Source organism: Python bivittatus, unplaced genomic scaffold (assembly GCF_059951505.1).
Source record: "Python bivittatus isolate LINGU-HERP-01145 unplaced genomic scaffold, Pbiv_v1 ctg000440_np1212, whole genome shotgun sequence".
NCBI lineage: Eukaryota > Metazoa > Chordata > Lepidosauria > Squamata > Pythonidae > Python > Python bivittatus.
The window spans coordinates 8690731-8707536 of NW_028277063.1; the positions used below are offsets into that span (position 1 = coordinate 8690731).

A 16806-nucleotide genomic window follows, 5' to 3' on the forward strand; every position below is an offset into this window, starting at 1 on the left:
GGAGGTGGCTGATGGTGATTCCTCTCTTGAACTTATACCTGTATCCAGTCCTTGTGATTATCTGGCTGAGGGGGTTTAAGCCTATGCAGAACAGCAATGTGGACACTGCATCACCTTGGTAAATGCTGCACTTGATGGCCACTTGTGCGAGCTGTCTTGAGTTGACTTCCAGTGTTGTCTTCTACAATCCCACTGAGATCTTGAGGAAAGTCCTTAGTGTCCTCTTGACTTTGTATAGTGCCAGGCATTCACAAATCCATGTGTGTGGCACTGAGTCATAGGTTTTCCTGTAGTCAATCCAGGATTGGTCTGCCTAGATCTTGCATCTCAGGCGACGGCTCTATGAGCATCTGGTGTTTTGAGACCCTGGTGTTGTTCCCAATGCCCTTCTGAGCTGTGCTCATGTACTGGCCCATATGGTCTTGTAGGTTGGCAGCTAAGATGACTGATAGGACTTTCCATGTTGTGGGGAGGCGGGTTATTGGCTGGTAGTTGGATGCTGCTGTTCCCTTGTGAGGGTCTTTCATGATCACCACTGTCCTTCCTTATATTAGCCAGTCTCGGTGGGTAATTCATGCACTGCTGTTAGTTTCTTTAGCCAGTAGGTGTGGATCATGTCCAGGCCAGGTGCTGTCCAGCTCTTCATGTTCTTGACCTGCTGTTGGATGTCTCTTACTGTGATAGTGACTGGATCCTGTTCTGGGAGATTGCTGTGGTCTGCTTTCAGGTCCTGCAGCCACTCTGAATTGGTGTTATGTGTCTTCTCTTTCTCCCATATGTTCTTCCAGTACTATTCAGTTTCCGCTGCTGGTGGCTCTGCTGTTACTGTTTGGATGTACTGCACTTGGGAGTACACTTTGGATGGTTCTTTGGAGAACAGGCCATTTATCTTCTTGCTTCTGCTTCTCTAGTGTACCTCCTTAGCCTGGAAGCCAGTGATGTGAGCCTTTGTTTAGCAGTCTCTAGGGCTTGAGATGGAGTCAGGCCCATGTATGTTTTCAGTAGCCAAGTCTTATCCTTAATCTCCACACCATTCTGTAGTTCTATCAGCTGACTGACTTCTCTCCGAGTTGCCTTGATCTTAGCCTCCAACCTCATTTTCGGGGGGGGGGGGGATGTACTGCTGCTCTTCGTGATAATGAAGCCAAGCATTTCCAGGATTACACTGGCTGCAGCGTATACCAGTTCATTGGTTTGAGTTATGGTGGTAGTAGGGAGTGTCTGGAGGGCTCTATTGGCATCTTCTGGCATATTATCTGATGGTACTTCTCCAGTGAGCCTTGGTAATCAGTCCCGAGGGTTGACTGTAGCTGGTTTATCCATGATCTTATGCCTCATATCAGCTGCTGTGTTCTGTAATGGAGGGGGCAGCAGTGACGTTCCAGTTTCAGGTGTTGCTTACACATCCAGTTGTTCTTCCAAATCTGCTTAAGTCTGGGTTATAATGTCTATCTCAAGTTGTGAGAGCAGCTTCCTCTTCACTATGTTGAAGTGCTGGGTAACTAGTTGTTTCTCAGTTAGTGTTGTTGTAGGTCTTCTGTCCATCCATAGTTCCCTCATACGTTTCATATATGCCATCCAATTAGGTCTACTGTTGTAGTAGTATTCCATCAATTCCTTGTTCTCTTGTCTCGTCCATGTATGGTTTGATCCAGTAGCCCAATTATCGTCAGATTGTCCTGGTTCTCCAGCATCTGACCAGACCCTGTTAATTCAGGCAACGTCTGAGCCAGCATGACTTTCTTAGTTTATGTCACTCTCATATTTGAGGTAGGCAGGTAAAGTGTTAGGGGGTCTTTGCCCAAGGACCCCTACTGATAATGTAGGTACCAGCCAGGATTTGAACCCCGGTCTCCTGCATCAAAGATGGTGCTCTAACCACTACGCTATCCAGCTGCTTGTGTGTGTGTGTACACACGCATACACATACACACATATACACACATAAATACACACATATACATACATACGTTTAATTTAAAGACAGGATAATTTTCCATTCATTTCTCACATCACAAATAATTCATGAGATATAAATGATAAAAATAATGGAAATTTCAAAGAAAGATTACTAAAAGAGAGAAATATTGAAAAGAGGAGTTTTGTGTGTTTATTACTATTTTTTTCTCTTAATGAATTGTTCTCTACTGTTTAGCTCTGGCCTAACAAGGATTACAAAGCATTTGGGGAAATATATGCAGCCCAGCAACCCAGCACTAGAAGCCAAAATGGAGAAAACCTTCACAGCCACCATGTATTTCCCTTTGGTGCTCAGGTAGGACGGAACAAATGAGAGCCACACACTGCAGAAGATCAGCATGCTGAAGGTGAGACATTTGGCCTCATTGAAACTGCTGGGGAGCTTCCTGGAGAAAAATGCTACCGTGAAACTGGCAGCTGCCAGAAAGCCCAAGTAGCCCAGGACACAGTAGAACATAGTAGCTGAGCCTTCATTGCACTGCAGGATGATTTCCTGAGTTTCTGAATGGGTGTCAACATCAGGGAAAGGTGGAAATGTGAAGAGCCACACCGTACAGATGCCTGCTTGAATCAGAGAACAAGAAAGAACAATGGAGGTGGCGAGTCCTCTTCCCACCCATTTCCTCATCCTGGATCCTGGCTTGGTGGCCATGAAAGCCAGAACCACAGTGATGGTTTTTGCCAGCACAGAAGACACAGCCACTGAGAAGATGATGCCAAAGCTAATTTGTCGGAGGAGACATATTATAGTGCCTGGTGCAATGAGGAACTGCAGTGAGCAAAGGAAGCAGAGGAAAAGGGAGATGAGTAGAACATAAGTGAGATTTCGGTTATTGGCCTTGACAATGGGAGTATGGTGATTCTTCAGAAATGTTGCCAGCACCACAATTGTGCAGAAAGAAAAAAAAAGTGCCAGAATGACTAAACTTATTCCCATTGGTTCTTCATAGGATAAGAAAGATATCTTCTTGGGAAGACATGAATCTTGGTCCATGCTTGGATGTTGCTCTTCTGGGCATTTAGTACAAACATGCATGTCTGGAAAATAAGTGTATAATTCTTCTATAATCATTTTCTATGGTCACTGTATTATTATGTACTTGGTATCCTAGGCTGCTACTATCCATGTCACTTTTTAGTGTTGCATTTATTATTCATTAAGCAGTGGTTAGAATGCCATTTTTTCTCTAACGGGACTCTTTTTCATGCTTATTACTGTGTGCCTTACATTTTGTCTAACTTTTTCTTTATTTTGTTCTATTTTTGTGTCATGTTTTATGGGGTACAATTTGCTACATGATTCTCCAGACAGTATTATTGAAAATAATATCACTAAAAATAAATATAATGGATTGTATTGGTATCACTTCATTCTGTTTGATCAAGATACTTTTTTTTTTAATATATAGAAAGAGGTATACTAAAGTCTAAATAGATCAATAAACAAGTAAACATAGCATAGAATGATATGTGTTTTGTTATCAAGCTGAATCCTGTTGTGTTTTTACAATGTGTTGTAAAATGTGTATTGTTAAGATTAATTCTGTTCATGATGCTTCTTACCCTTGTGGCTTGAAATTTTCTCTTTGGGACATGGAAGACAATCATAGCAGCAAAATGGCTTCCCTTCCTGCTTTCTTTTGAAATAACCAGGGAGGCAGCTCTCTGTACACACCGAAACAGGCAGGGTCTGCCCAATAAGTGAAATAGGAAGGAAAATTTTAGCATTCAATCAGATATTTGAGGGGAAAAAGTTGAAAAATCTTGATTGATATTTGGCAAATCAAGGATGCTAATTGTAAGAACTTGTTTTTTTCTTACCAACATCATAATCAAAACTATTCAGGAATAGATATTTTTTTTCCTGTTCTACTAATTGTATAAGTAACCTTGTTTCTTCTAAACTGGGAAATATTTTAGGCTCAGACCATGCTGAAGTTAATTCAGTGTGGGACTCATAATAACTGAAGGTTTGTTTTTTTTTTCCCCAGTCACTTAATCTCTTGCTGTGGATAATACAGACATTTTAAATAAAATTAAAGACAAATGAATATTTTCCAGGCTTATTTAAAAAAACAAAAAAACAAAAACAGAATCTAGAGTCACTTGTACAGTGAGATGGGTGGCATATGTATATAAATTTGAAAAATAAATAAATAATTTGACAAGAGGGTGGTATATAGATGAAGGCAATAGAGCTAAAATGAGTTATACCCAAAAGAGATCACAAACTTTGAAAGAAAGTGCAGTGGCAGCCTGTCCTGTGAGCCCAACTTTAGAAACAAAGCATCACACCCAATTATTTGTGGAACAGTGCCTCTGGTTTCCAACAGAGTTTTCTACATTACAGTTTCTTCCTTCCTTGCCCTGGGTTCACAACTAATGCCAAAACCAAAACCTGGATCAGCACATTTCCAAGATGGAACATCTACCCCCTTGACCATTCAGGTCAGGACTGTCTTCTCCAGCCAGATTAAAACATGAAGTTGTAACAGGATGTTATTATCAGTACGGGGAATATTAGTGCAGGAAGATCTGCCCTTCATGAGCAACAGCCAGAAACCAAGGCTTCTGAACACCTGGTTCTCAGGATATGATGATTCTTCAATCTAACTTTATGTAGAAGTTAAATAGTGGAAAGAGAGAACCAGATTTTGTGGCATCCTTATGAGAGCAGCCACTGGGTTCTTCTCTCCTCCCCACAGCCATAAACTGGAAACACCCTCTCAGGAAGCAATGTTTCCAACCCTCAATTCCTGCAGACTTTGCATGAGGGTACTACAGTTCCATGTATATTCTTAATTATAGAAGAAATAATCTTTTTAATTAGCAGAATGATTAGAATAATATATTTTATTTAGTTTGTTAGCAATCCTTTTTTTTAACATGACTTGTTTAAAATTTTTAATTTATATTTTTCCCTCTACATTTAATAAAACCAATTTGCCTCATTCATTATTATCAGAATACAAAACTAAAATATCTACCAATGATATTTTATACTACTAGAGGCTTCATCAAGCATGCTTGACACTGAATCTGGACTAAGTCATTTTGGCAGCCTGTCAACTCCTTTTAAAATTCTTATTATATTTTGTTCTTCTAAGCTATTAGTTGTTTTTCAAATAAATCAATTCTTTGCTTTTTAACCTTATTTCAAATTTCAATATGCTTTATTCTTAAAATACCCCTCTCAGAAGGCTGTTTGAAATAGCACTTGTCATAACTAAAAACTCACAATTTTATTTGTAAAAATATGTCTATAATATTCTTTCTATGTTAAATGATAAAGATTTATTTTTTGGATATCATCTCAGGCTTTCAAGCAAAAAAATCAGAACCTACTTGGTTGAATGTTCTGGGCCAGGTGATGGCTTCCTCATGAATGGTGAACATTTTCTCTTCACCAGCCCAGAGATCCAGCTTCCCAACTTTTACTCGATGGAAGGACTGGTTCGGGAATGTGACCCAGTTTATGATATCAAATCCAACTATCAATTCCCTCTTCTGATCAAACAGAATCCTATCCCCAGCACTGTTATTAAATGAGATCCTTTTCAGAAACTGGTGGAGCTGAACATCAATGAATATACAAATGTTGGTAAGAAAACAAAATCAATACTGAATACGCTATTTTCACATTGACTGCTGCAGCAATGTCTGCAAATTTGCTACTTGCCTTCAGCATTTGGTGCAACCCTTCAATTCTATTATACAACCAGTACTCGCAGACTAAGCTCCATGCTCCTCATTTTCCCATAGAAGCAACACCTTCTTCTTTATTTTTTAATTTAAAATGATAACAATAATTTCAACATGGTTCACAATGTTCTAATGATTAAAAAGTGCTGTCCAACTATAAAACCCCAACTATAAAACCAATTGAATTGAGCAGCTGGGGGAAAAAAGAGAGTATGTTTCCTGTCTATGTGGGTGGGGGGCATATTTCTTATCTAGCAAATATTATTATCCATAGTCAATATTATTTGAAAACGTGAAGAAAAAGCATCCAAATTGAACATAGAATATGTAGGATTACACTTGTTTTCTAAAATGTATGAGGTTGTTATGGAGTCAATTTTCTTTTATCTTTATTTTTTTTTAAAACCCATGTGCTTTTGAATCCCTTTGTTAGAAAGGTTTTCTCTCCTTTCTTTCCTCGCAGATTAACAACTTCTGTATCTGCCTTTCGAGAACTAAAGCTACAAGCTGAAAGATGAAAAAGAGTCAAGAATGAAGGGTGCTGAATGAACACGGATTAAATACCAGCACAAAACAAGAAAATAGAAATAATTTGACAGATTGAGAATAAATGAGAATTGAATTATAGATCATATTTATTAAGCAAGAGTGAATGGAGTGAGAGGAAGGGAAGAGTGAGAAATCCATGGAGAAAGTTGATGGGAATTTAAAAAGAGAGAGCTAAGGAGAGTTAAAGAACAACAAAAAATGCATGAAACAGTGCATGGGGCTGGGTGGAAGCTAGGATGGTTTGAAGGGTAGAAAATTATGGAATGAAATGGTTGGTGTAAACTAGATTTACCTATATACCTCAGATGTGTCATGTCTCATTGCTTCATTTCTTCGTTTACTGTGATTTGCATAAAAAATAGTAAATTGTATATGCATGCAGATTTGTATGTAGAGAGAGAAAAAGGCATAAACGTTCAGTACCTGCCATGGCTGTTGCTCCTGAATATTCAGTTTCCCTCCTTTCAGTATCCCATTGTGCTTTTGTTCAGTCTTCATAGCATGTAAAGCATGGGCTACAACATACACTGCATTGTATATATTATAGCTATGCCCAGTCATCCTCATTTCAAAAAAAGACCCAGGAAGGTTCTCCAGTTTCTCCCGCATAGTGCAAATGTCACGATCTTTCTCATTCACCACGGGATTGGGAAATGCACAGTCAAATGCATGCACCCACACATCTTTGATGAAGCCATCTTCTTTTGATAAGAAATGGCCCCTCACCTGCACAAATTGCTGAAATCCTGGAACTTCATTGGAATAAACTGAAAAGGACAGGGCACCATGGATGTCTTGAATATCCCAGCTCCTTTGGTAAAACACAGATGCAAGATCCATTTGGGTGGGCATGACCCACACTTTACCTTTCGGCTCCATAGACACTAGTTCCATTTTAGAAAGGTACAGCAACAACCTCAGATGCAGAAGAGTTCTTTCATAGACAATTACTGCATTGGCTTTACTGTTCATAGAGACATAAAATGTTTCTACTAGCCACTCCAGATCCTTGAATAAGCTACTGATGTAAAATGGTTTAATTCTTTTTAAGAAGGCAATGCAAATGCCATGAAGAAGAAAAGTTGCAAAGGCCACCCTCACAAATCTTCCATCATCATCTTCCCTCACAAGGATCCCAACCCAGGTCCACTTGAAGTGCACAAACAGCTGAAGAAATCCTTGGTACTGAACATTTTTATCTGGGGCCATCTGATAGAAGGACAAGGATTCACTTTGATCCTGCATCTCTGGATGGGACCCATATATAAACTACAGGAATAAGAAAATCAATAGGAGCTTAGAGAAGGGAAAGAAATGAAGAAATCTTTGCTAAAATCACTGCTGTACTAAAACCCTAATTTGGCAGGTCATCCTCAAGCATCTAGCAAATTTCAGTTTGTGTCAGAACTTATTTTAGCAGCCTTATAAGAGGACAAATGTTGGTTTCTATTCATCGGAGGATAGTTTTGAGGTATTCTTATGCTGTGTTATTGATAATATTACATTTCACTGATATGCTTGCATTTCAAATTGGGTGCATTGGTATTCTCAGAATAATGTTTTCCAGAATTTCTTGAAATACAGGTCTTAACTGATTGATTGATTGATTAAAATTTAACTTGTTTTCAATTGAAAATCATCTTCAAGGGCAGCTCTCAGTCATCTAACCTGGAGAAAAGAAAGTGAGAAGCTTTGCATGATGAAGCTTACTGAGTCAGAAGATGACTTTCCAGCTCTCCTTAGTTGAATATCACATTTCTTTGAATGTGTTTTATTATTTTCTTTTGTTGATTCAATGCACAATAAATTGCTTCAGTTCAAAATAATTCAAGGTTGCCATAAAATCCCTAGCTATTAAGCAATTGTTCTTTTTTTCTAATTTCATTGGGGCACTTTTCTAAATATCATGATCCTTTCATAAGAGCCTTACAATGACTCTATAAAACCAAATTCACTATCCACACTGCCTCAAGCTTTAATAAATTGGCTTTATATACTTTATTAATTAATCTAAACTAGGTATGTCTCAAGCACATACTAGCATGTTTCCAACTTACACAGTTGTAAAAAGTTCAGAAAAATCTGGATGAGTTCATAAGATCTCATGGCTCACCACACATCCTACCTGTGGTAGTTTGTGGATTCTCAAGATATCTGCCATGTCAATGGAGGTTTCAGAATAAAGAGCCCCAATGACAGAGACCAGGTTGTTCTGGATGCCACACTTATAGTTTGGGATCAGTCTCTTCAGAGGTGAAAAAAGTTCCAGTGTGGCATGGTAAGTCCTTCTTCTGTCATAGCTGTCAAAAATATTGAAGCCCAAGGTGACATTGGGCAAGATCTGAGGGTTTTCATTGATCTCCTTCACAGCAAATATCAAAGCCAAAATATGCTGATAAAACTTAGTCTGGACTCTGCAATGACAATGGTATGTGATAAAAAGAACATGCTGTATCTAACAGAAAACATTGCCACAAATGTGGTCCATTAAAACATGTTTTTAAAACAACATTCCATACATCATGCTACTTCAATATACATCATTCAATTTGTGCTATTATGGACTGATCCAGAATTAATTCTTGGTAGAATAGTCTGTCACTTCTTCATGTGTGCTTGATTTTGTTTTGTTTTTCTTAATTATTGGCTATAATAAATAAACTGGATGAAATTGAAAGCCTGGTATGAAATGAAACTGAATAAGTAAAAATTATATGCCTGTCTGCATGAACAGAAGGCTGAGCGCCGAAGAACTGATGCCTTTGAACTGTGGTGCTGGGGAAGACTCTTAAGAGTGCCCTGGACTGCTAGGAGGTCAAACCAGTCAATCTTAAAGGAAATTAACCCTGACTGCTCATTGGAAGGATTAATAATGAAGCTCAAGCTCAGATACTTTGGTCACCTAATGTGACGAGAGATCTCTTTGGAAAAGACCCTGATGCTGGGAAAGATTGAAGGCAAAAGGAGAAGAGGACGGCAGAGGATGAGATGGTTAGATAGCATCACTGAAGCAATGAGCATGAAACTGAGCAAACTCAGGGAGGCAGCGAAGGACAGGAAGGCCTGGCGCAATACAGTTCATGGGGTCACGAAGAGTCGGACACGACTTAACAACTGAACAACAACTGCATGAACATCAGGCAGAAAACTTAGATGGCTTTCTCCTTTTTTTTTTTTTTGCTTAGGTCATTTTCTGGCTATCTGCCAGAGGTTTTTGTGATTGCAGGGATTGTGACAGCTGAAGGGGTATCAGTGTTCAGCTAGAGGGTGAATTGATTGCCCCATGTTATCTGCTCCTGTTTCAGCATTTTGATGCCAACAGATTGAAAGTTGGTTTCAATTTGGTCTGTAAACTTTCAGAGAAAGGAAACAAAGTAAAAAAAAAAACTTTACATAAAGAACAGTGTTACTGTTGGATTAATCAATGTCTGTATATAGAGAAAAGTTAGCTTTTGTTTATTCAACTATAGTGTAAACATTTATTTATTTATTTATTTATTTATTTATTTATTTATTTATTTATTAAGTTTATATAGCCTCCCATCTCATGCCTGTGACAATGAACCAACTGTGGCATGTGATTAACCTTGTAAAGTATTTGAACAGAAAATACAAATAACGCAATGTGTTAAAATGCTCTTCAATTTTAGCAAAGATTTAAAGATGACCTTCTAATCTGAACAATCATAACATAGTAACAGTACTGTATATTATTAGTGAGCTGACCTAGTCATAAGAAGAATGGATTATTGAATTTATTAAGGGAAAATAAATCAAGGTTATAAGCAAAACAAGGATTGTAAAAAGAAAATAATAGTTACAAATATAAAAATACATTAAAATTTCAGTATATCCTAGAAATATTCCTGTACAAACATGGGTTGTTTTGAGATCCTTTTTCTCTTTTATCATGCTTTAAAATGTTGGTTCACTGAAAAATGGCATTTTTGTGACATACTGTCAGGATCTCTTCATCTTCAATTAGTAAATTGAAGTAAGTTAAATTGTAATTCCTTTCAGAACTCCAAGGAAATTAGTCAGAGCTGAAACATTTGAACTGGAAAACATTTTTGTCACTATAACTAAATTTGGTATGTGTAGGATTATTCAAATACAATCTGGGATCCTGTATACCATGCAGTGGGAGTGGGGACACTTACACAGCTTCACCAAGAAATGAAAGATGGGGATCTTCCAGGAAGTTATCTAGTTCTGTAGGCATAAACATAAGAGAGGTAATGCCACCAATGATGAGATCACCAGGTTGGAAATAGCTGTGAGGAATAGGGAGAGGATCACCAATAATGCAATTTCTCATGTCACATTTCCAAATTATATGACAATAAATCAGGAGTAAGATTATCAAGGTCATTGTGCCAAGTCTACTTCTATAGCAGAGTTTGTCTGATAATGGTTTAGAGTCTCCAACAATATGCTAGCACGGTCGGCATTACCATCCCACCCTCACACTATTCACAATTATATAAAACCTTGAATTCAAATTATCAGGAATGAACTTGACAGGACTTAATCAGTTCTTAGACTCAAGCTACAGATGAAGATATCCAGGGAATATTTACATTATTCAGAAGGTCTCAGTCCTTATTGGGTATAAGTTTGCCAAAGAGGCTTTAATGACAGGCCAAATTAATAACAGTATTTTTGATAATTATATATGGTGGGAAGAATTGTCTTTAGATTTCAATTTCTCTGTGATATGTGAAGAATGTGTTTTCTCACCTACATAGACATCTTTGCTAGCAGGTTAATACAACAACAAAGGATGTGTCAGTTTTGAATGAGCCAATTTGATAGAAATCAATAGAATGTGGAAGAAAATAAAAAAATATATATATTTCAAGGAACATGGGTGCTGGGAAATGTTGTTTCATCTGCAAAGACATGAACATTCTGAGTATTAAGCTAGAATTTCCAAAGGTGACTGTCCACTTAAAATGGTGTCAGGACAATTTCAGAGCAAAAGCCATGCATGTGGAGGCTCAACATTAATGATACTCCTTTGTGTGTGCATGTGTGTTTAAAAACAAGTCATTCATTTTATAGAGAATGGAAACTTTTTTGTAGGGGGGGGAGGGTCACAGTAAGTTGTCAAGTATGCTACAGAGCAAGGCATGAAGGAATGTATCTTGTCTCCCAGGAAGTACTCTGACCTTGATGCCTCTACCTGAATGCCTTCAGAGAACCCTAGTGTGTTTTTTAAATTGTGATTCTCACTTTCTCTCATATATCAGTTTGCTTTCTGCCGCTTGCTTCTCTCTGTGTATTCTGTGGTTTCATGACACCCATATTTATTTATTTATTTATTTATTTAATTAATTAATTAATTAATTTAATGGACTTGTCCCCGCCCATCTCCCCACAACGGGGGACTCTGGGCGGCTAACAACAAACTAAAATGAGAAATACATAAATTAAAAGTTATAAAAACCAAACTTAGAAAGATAAAAAGGCTAAAAAATCCAAGAGGCTGGTAGAGGCCACACCAGGCCACTAAGGGGCCAGCCAACCCCATTTCTGATATCCTCCCTCCCTGCCCCAGGCCAGATGGCAGAGCCAGGTCTTCAAATCCCTTCGAAAGGTCTGGAGTGAGGGGGCCTGTCTCACCTCCGGGAGCAAGATGTTCCAAAGGGCGGGGGCTACAGCAGAGAAGGCCCACCTTCTGGACCCCGCTAATCGAAGTTCTTTTACCATGGGGATCCGGAGCATGCCCTCTCTGTGAGATCGGGTGGGACGGGTTGAAATCGTGCGGGCGAGGTGGTCCTTCAGGTAATCTGGCCCCAAATAACCAACACCTTGAATTGGACCTGGAACCAAACTGGCACCCAATGCAGCTCATGGAGCAAACCTGTTATATGGGTCCTTCTTCGGGCCCCAAAAATTGCTCGCGCGGCTGCATTCTGGACCAGCTGAAGCTTCCGGATACTCTTCAAGGGTAGCCCCATGTAGAGCGCATTGCAGTAGTCTATCTGGGAGACAACAAGGGCATGAGTGACTGTTCGCAGGGCATCCCGATCCAGGAAAGGGCGTAACTGTGCACAACCCGAAGCTGTGCAAAAGCCCTCCTGGCCACGGCTGCCACCTGCTCTTTGAGCAGGAGCTGTGAGTCCAGGAGGACCCCCAAATTATGCACTGGGTCTGTCTGGGGCAGTGCCACCTCATCCAAGACCAACGATGACAACGTCCTGGATACAGAGGAGCCATTGACCCACAGCCACTCCATCTTGCCAGGGTTCAGCTGGAGCCTGTTGTTCCCCATCCAGACTCTCACAGCCTCCAGGCACTGTGAGAGAGTGGTCATGGCATCACTTACCTCACCAGGGATGGAGATATATAGTTGAGTATCATCACCATACTGATGATACCTCATCCCATGATGACGGATGATCTCACCCAGCAGTTTCATATAGATGTTGAAAAGGCGCGGAGAGAACCGAACCCTGTGGCACCCCACAAAGGAGGGGCCGAGGATGGGATCTCTCACTCTCTATCACCACCAATTGAGATCGACCCCGGAGAAAGGAGGAGAACCAGCACAAAACTGTGCCGCCCACCCCCATATCCCTGAGCCGTCCCAATAGGATACCGTGGTCGATGGTATTGAACGCCTCTGAGAGATCAAGGAGAGCAAGGATGGTCACACTATTACCATCCTGCTCCCGCCAGAGATCATCCATAAGTGCGACCAATGCCGTTTCCGTTCCATAGCCGGGCCTGAAGCCTGACTGATAAGGGTCCAGATAATCCGTTTCCTCCAGGACCCTTTGGAGTTGCGAAGCCACCACCTTCTCAACCACCTTCCCCAAGAAAGGGAGGTGGGAGACTGGACGAATGTTGTCCAGTACAGTAGGATCCAGGGAGGGCTTCTTGAGGAGGGGGTGCACCAACGCCTCTTTAAAAGGCTCTGGAAACACTCCCTCCTGCAAGGATGCATTAACCATCACCTGGATCCAACCACATGTCCCCTCCTGAGCTGCTTTCACCAGCCAGGAGGGGCATGGGTCCAGATGACAAGTGGTGGCCCTCACAGTCCGGAGGATCCTGTCCACTTCCTCAGGAATGACAGGATCAAACCGTTCCCAGATAACTAGGCAAAAACGATCCCCTGGTATCTCCCCAGACCCTGCACCACGTTCAGAGTCCAACTTGGAATGAATCCGAGCGATTTTATCCTGCAGGTGCTCTGCAAATTCCTCCGTGCGGCCCTGCAAATGAACCACCACATCCCCCTTACCAAGGAGAGACCTGGTGATTCCAAACAGGACCGCCGGGCGGCACTCTGCAGACACAATAAGGGTGGAGAAGTATTGGCGCTTCGCCGCCCTTATCGCCACGATGTAGGCCTTAATAGCGTCTCTAACATGTGTTCGGTCAGATTCGGTCTGTGTCTTCCTCCAGTGGCGCTCTAGACATCTCTTAACCCTCTTCAGCACCCTCAACTCCTCCGTAAACCATGGGGAGTGTCACAACAGAATGTTGTCTGCATAAATTAATATTGCTTGCCACTGTTAATTAACTAGAAATTTCTGAATGTTCACTGTGGTGAAACGGTGGTAAGGCTGTGAAGACTTCACAGAAACATTCAATCCAAAATAATACAAATTTTAAATCAGAGGTCAGAATGATAGAACAAAAGTGAAAAGGGGCATTCTACTATTCTTATTTTTCAATATGATTTTCCCTGATATTTAGCTGAGACCTTAGAATAATTATGAGTGTAAAAACATTCAGCCAAGCAATCCAGTTTTACAAATTGGATTATTCCCTCCCCCACATCCAAATAATACATTTAAAGCAGATGTAACACAAAAGGATGTGGAAACTGCTTGGAAGAGAATGAAAAGAATTATACTGAGCAGCACAGAAGTGTGTGTAGTTATACTAATGGGTAGTAACAAAAATGATGCTTGGAGGAATTATTAAGTAAAAATTTATGGGTGATGAAAAATGCACAGAAGAGAGTCTTGCCAAAATATTTGACCATGAAATAAATATTTTGTATAATATGTAGAGAGGAATGGGTTAAGATTAAAATGGAAAGAAACAGATGCTGGGAAGTGTTGGTGGAAATAATATATTGGTTTTTGGAAGAGGATGTAGAAATTCCAGCACAGTGAAAATAATGAAATAATAAAAAGGAAAAAATGATTTGGGATTAAACTGAAATTAAGGAACGCTAGGAATATTTCAAATATTTTTAAGGAAATGATGGAGATATGACAAAGAATGGAACTGAAACAAATGCTATAAATGTTAGATTCCAGGGAAAAAACATGGATGAAAGGGCAGTCGTAAATGCTGTGAAATGTTAAAAAAATTCAGGTAACTAGATATATGTTAAAATGGATATAGTTTGCATATGGAGTGGCTGTGTAACTTGTTTAATATGTGTGTGAAAACTGCATTGGTACCTGACAATTGGAGGAATGACATTATTGCTCTTGTGTACAAATGGGTAACAAGATTATAGTTTATCTTCCATTGTAGTTCTCTGAGAAATTGAAACCCAAGCTGACAATTTCAACTGAACATTTTCATTGATCTCCTTCACAGCAAATAGCAAAGCCAAAATATGCTGAAAAAATGTACTGGCTATGCAGTAGGAATTATATGTAATCTATATATATCCTATATCTTATGAAAAACAATTGTGCTTTCAGAATGTCACTCAATGGATACTATTGAAAATTGATTCTCAGTTGGTCCTTAGTACTCAGGACATCAGCTTCTTTAAAGGGCTGAGTCCACATTTTTCTGGCTCATGCTGTTTCCTGATTCTGCAACAGGAATTCTTTGAATTTCCAGCAGTTATGATAGCTGAAGAGGTTTTGAAATTTCATGCTGTTTCTTAGGAGAGGAAACTGTTTGGCTTACGGTTTTCCCAGGGTGCTCTTGGTATTTTGAGGAAAGCAGATGAAATGATTAAAGATTGGCTCCAATCTGGTTTAAAAGGCTTTGTAGGGTGGAAATGCTTGAAGACATTTGCCATATGAAAGCATTTTACAACTGAATTAATCAATGTCAGTGTCTAGGGAGTTTATGGAACAATAAACATTAATGAATAAATATGTTTTTAGTTCCTTGCATTATTTTAACAGGCAATATAAACACAAATTGGATTAATAAAAATCCAAATGTTTTCCTAGCAAAAAGATGGCATTTAATGGTAACAAGCATAAAGTTGTTGCAATATTGTTTTCTATCAGTAATAACACAGTAGTAGCAGGGATATTTATGAGAAAATGAATGTTATTACAAAACATGGACTATAAAAACATACTTACAACTATACAAATTTTACAACTTTTCAGTTCATCTTATAAAAATATGGAATATTTTCATTTCATTTTCTTTTCTTTTTTCCTTTTTTCCATACTTACAAAGTGCTGGTATTTTCACTGAATGTTTCTATTATTGTGATCAAATTCTGTCAGTGAGTTAAGATATCATCATTCTATGTGCTGGAAGAATTTCAAAATCTTCAACTATTGAATATTAGTTTATTTCTTAATGATAGAAATACATGCAGAAACAGTTCCACCTGATCTCATTTAGAAGCCCCAGTCATGATCATGTATGTATCTGTACTGGAGAGATTATATTTGCAACATGGTAACTCACACTGGTGTGTAGACTAGGACTATCTCAGAATATGAATTAAATTTGCATTCTTGAAAAGAAAACTAATTTCTTACATTGGTTCACCAATACATGAATGGGGATCTTCACAGAAGGTAACTAGGTCTGTAGGCATGAAGGTAACAGAAGTAATGCAACCAACAATGAGGTCACCAGATTGGAAATAGTTGTGTTGAATAGGGAGGGGATTATCAATAATGCAAAGTTTCATGTCAGATTTACAAATCATATGTGACAACAGTGGGAGTAAAGCTATCAAGATTAGTGTGCTCAATAGATATCTACAGTGGAGTTTGTCTGAAATGCTTTGCAGCCTCCAAAACTGTCTTCACTTGATCTGCATTGCCACCCACTTCTCATACTCCTCACAATCTGAATGCAAGTGCAAAATTAACAGGAATAAATCTGATAGCATATAACAGTATGAGAGAGAGAGAATGAGAGAGAGAGAACCATTTGTGCACTCATGTGTGCTCCCAATCACCCTTTTCCCTTCAAATCTTGATTGCAGCATAGCCTTAAAGACTAGGACTCCAGAAAAATAAATTAAAATTGGGATTAGAAGGGTTGCTGAATCTTTTCGGTACAACTGAAGTTCATTTCAGGTCAAATTGGTGATGTATTATCCCTCATCCCTAGTATCTTTGGTTAATGCTTCAAATATGTTGTTCACTAAGGCCATTGAAGCTCTTGATCTGAAACCTGGCAGAGTTAATGTCCTCTAGAGGAGATTCCACTACTCCTTTTTTTATAAAAAAATCTCATCATTTCAAAAAGTGATGCAGAACCATGTATTTTCATGCTTTCCTGCAATGAGCTATGGGAAATACATGAACAGTGTCTGTGTAAGACTGTGTGTGTGTGTTTGTGTGTGTGTGGATATTTCAGATTGAGCCTTAATCAAAAACTTGAATCAAC

General features: G+C 39.2%; 1 protein-coding gene across 1 annotated transcript; it reads right to left on the minus strand.

Moving 5' to 3' along the window:
* Positions 1–2116: 2116 nt before the first annotated feature.
* Positions 2117–10549, minus strand: LOC103049027 (vomeronasal type-2 receptor 26-like). Its single transcript, XM_088142487.1, has 6 exons — positions 10392–10549; positions 8357–8645; positions 6655–7500; positions 5326–5553; positions 3544–3670; positions 2117–3018 (listed from the first exon to the last, which is right to left on the minus strand). Exons 1-6 carry the CDS (start codon positions 10547–10549, stop codon positions 2117–2119), a joined length of 2550 nt encoding a protein of 849 aa, XP_087998613.1.
* Positions 10550–16806: the final 6257 nt, after the last annotated feature.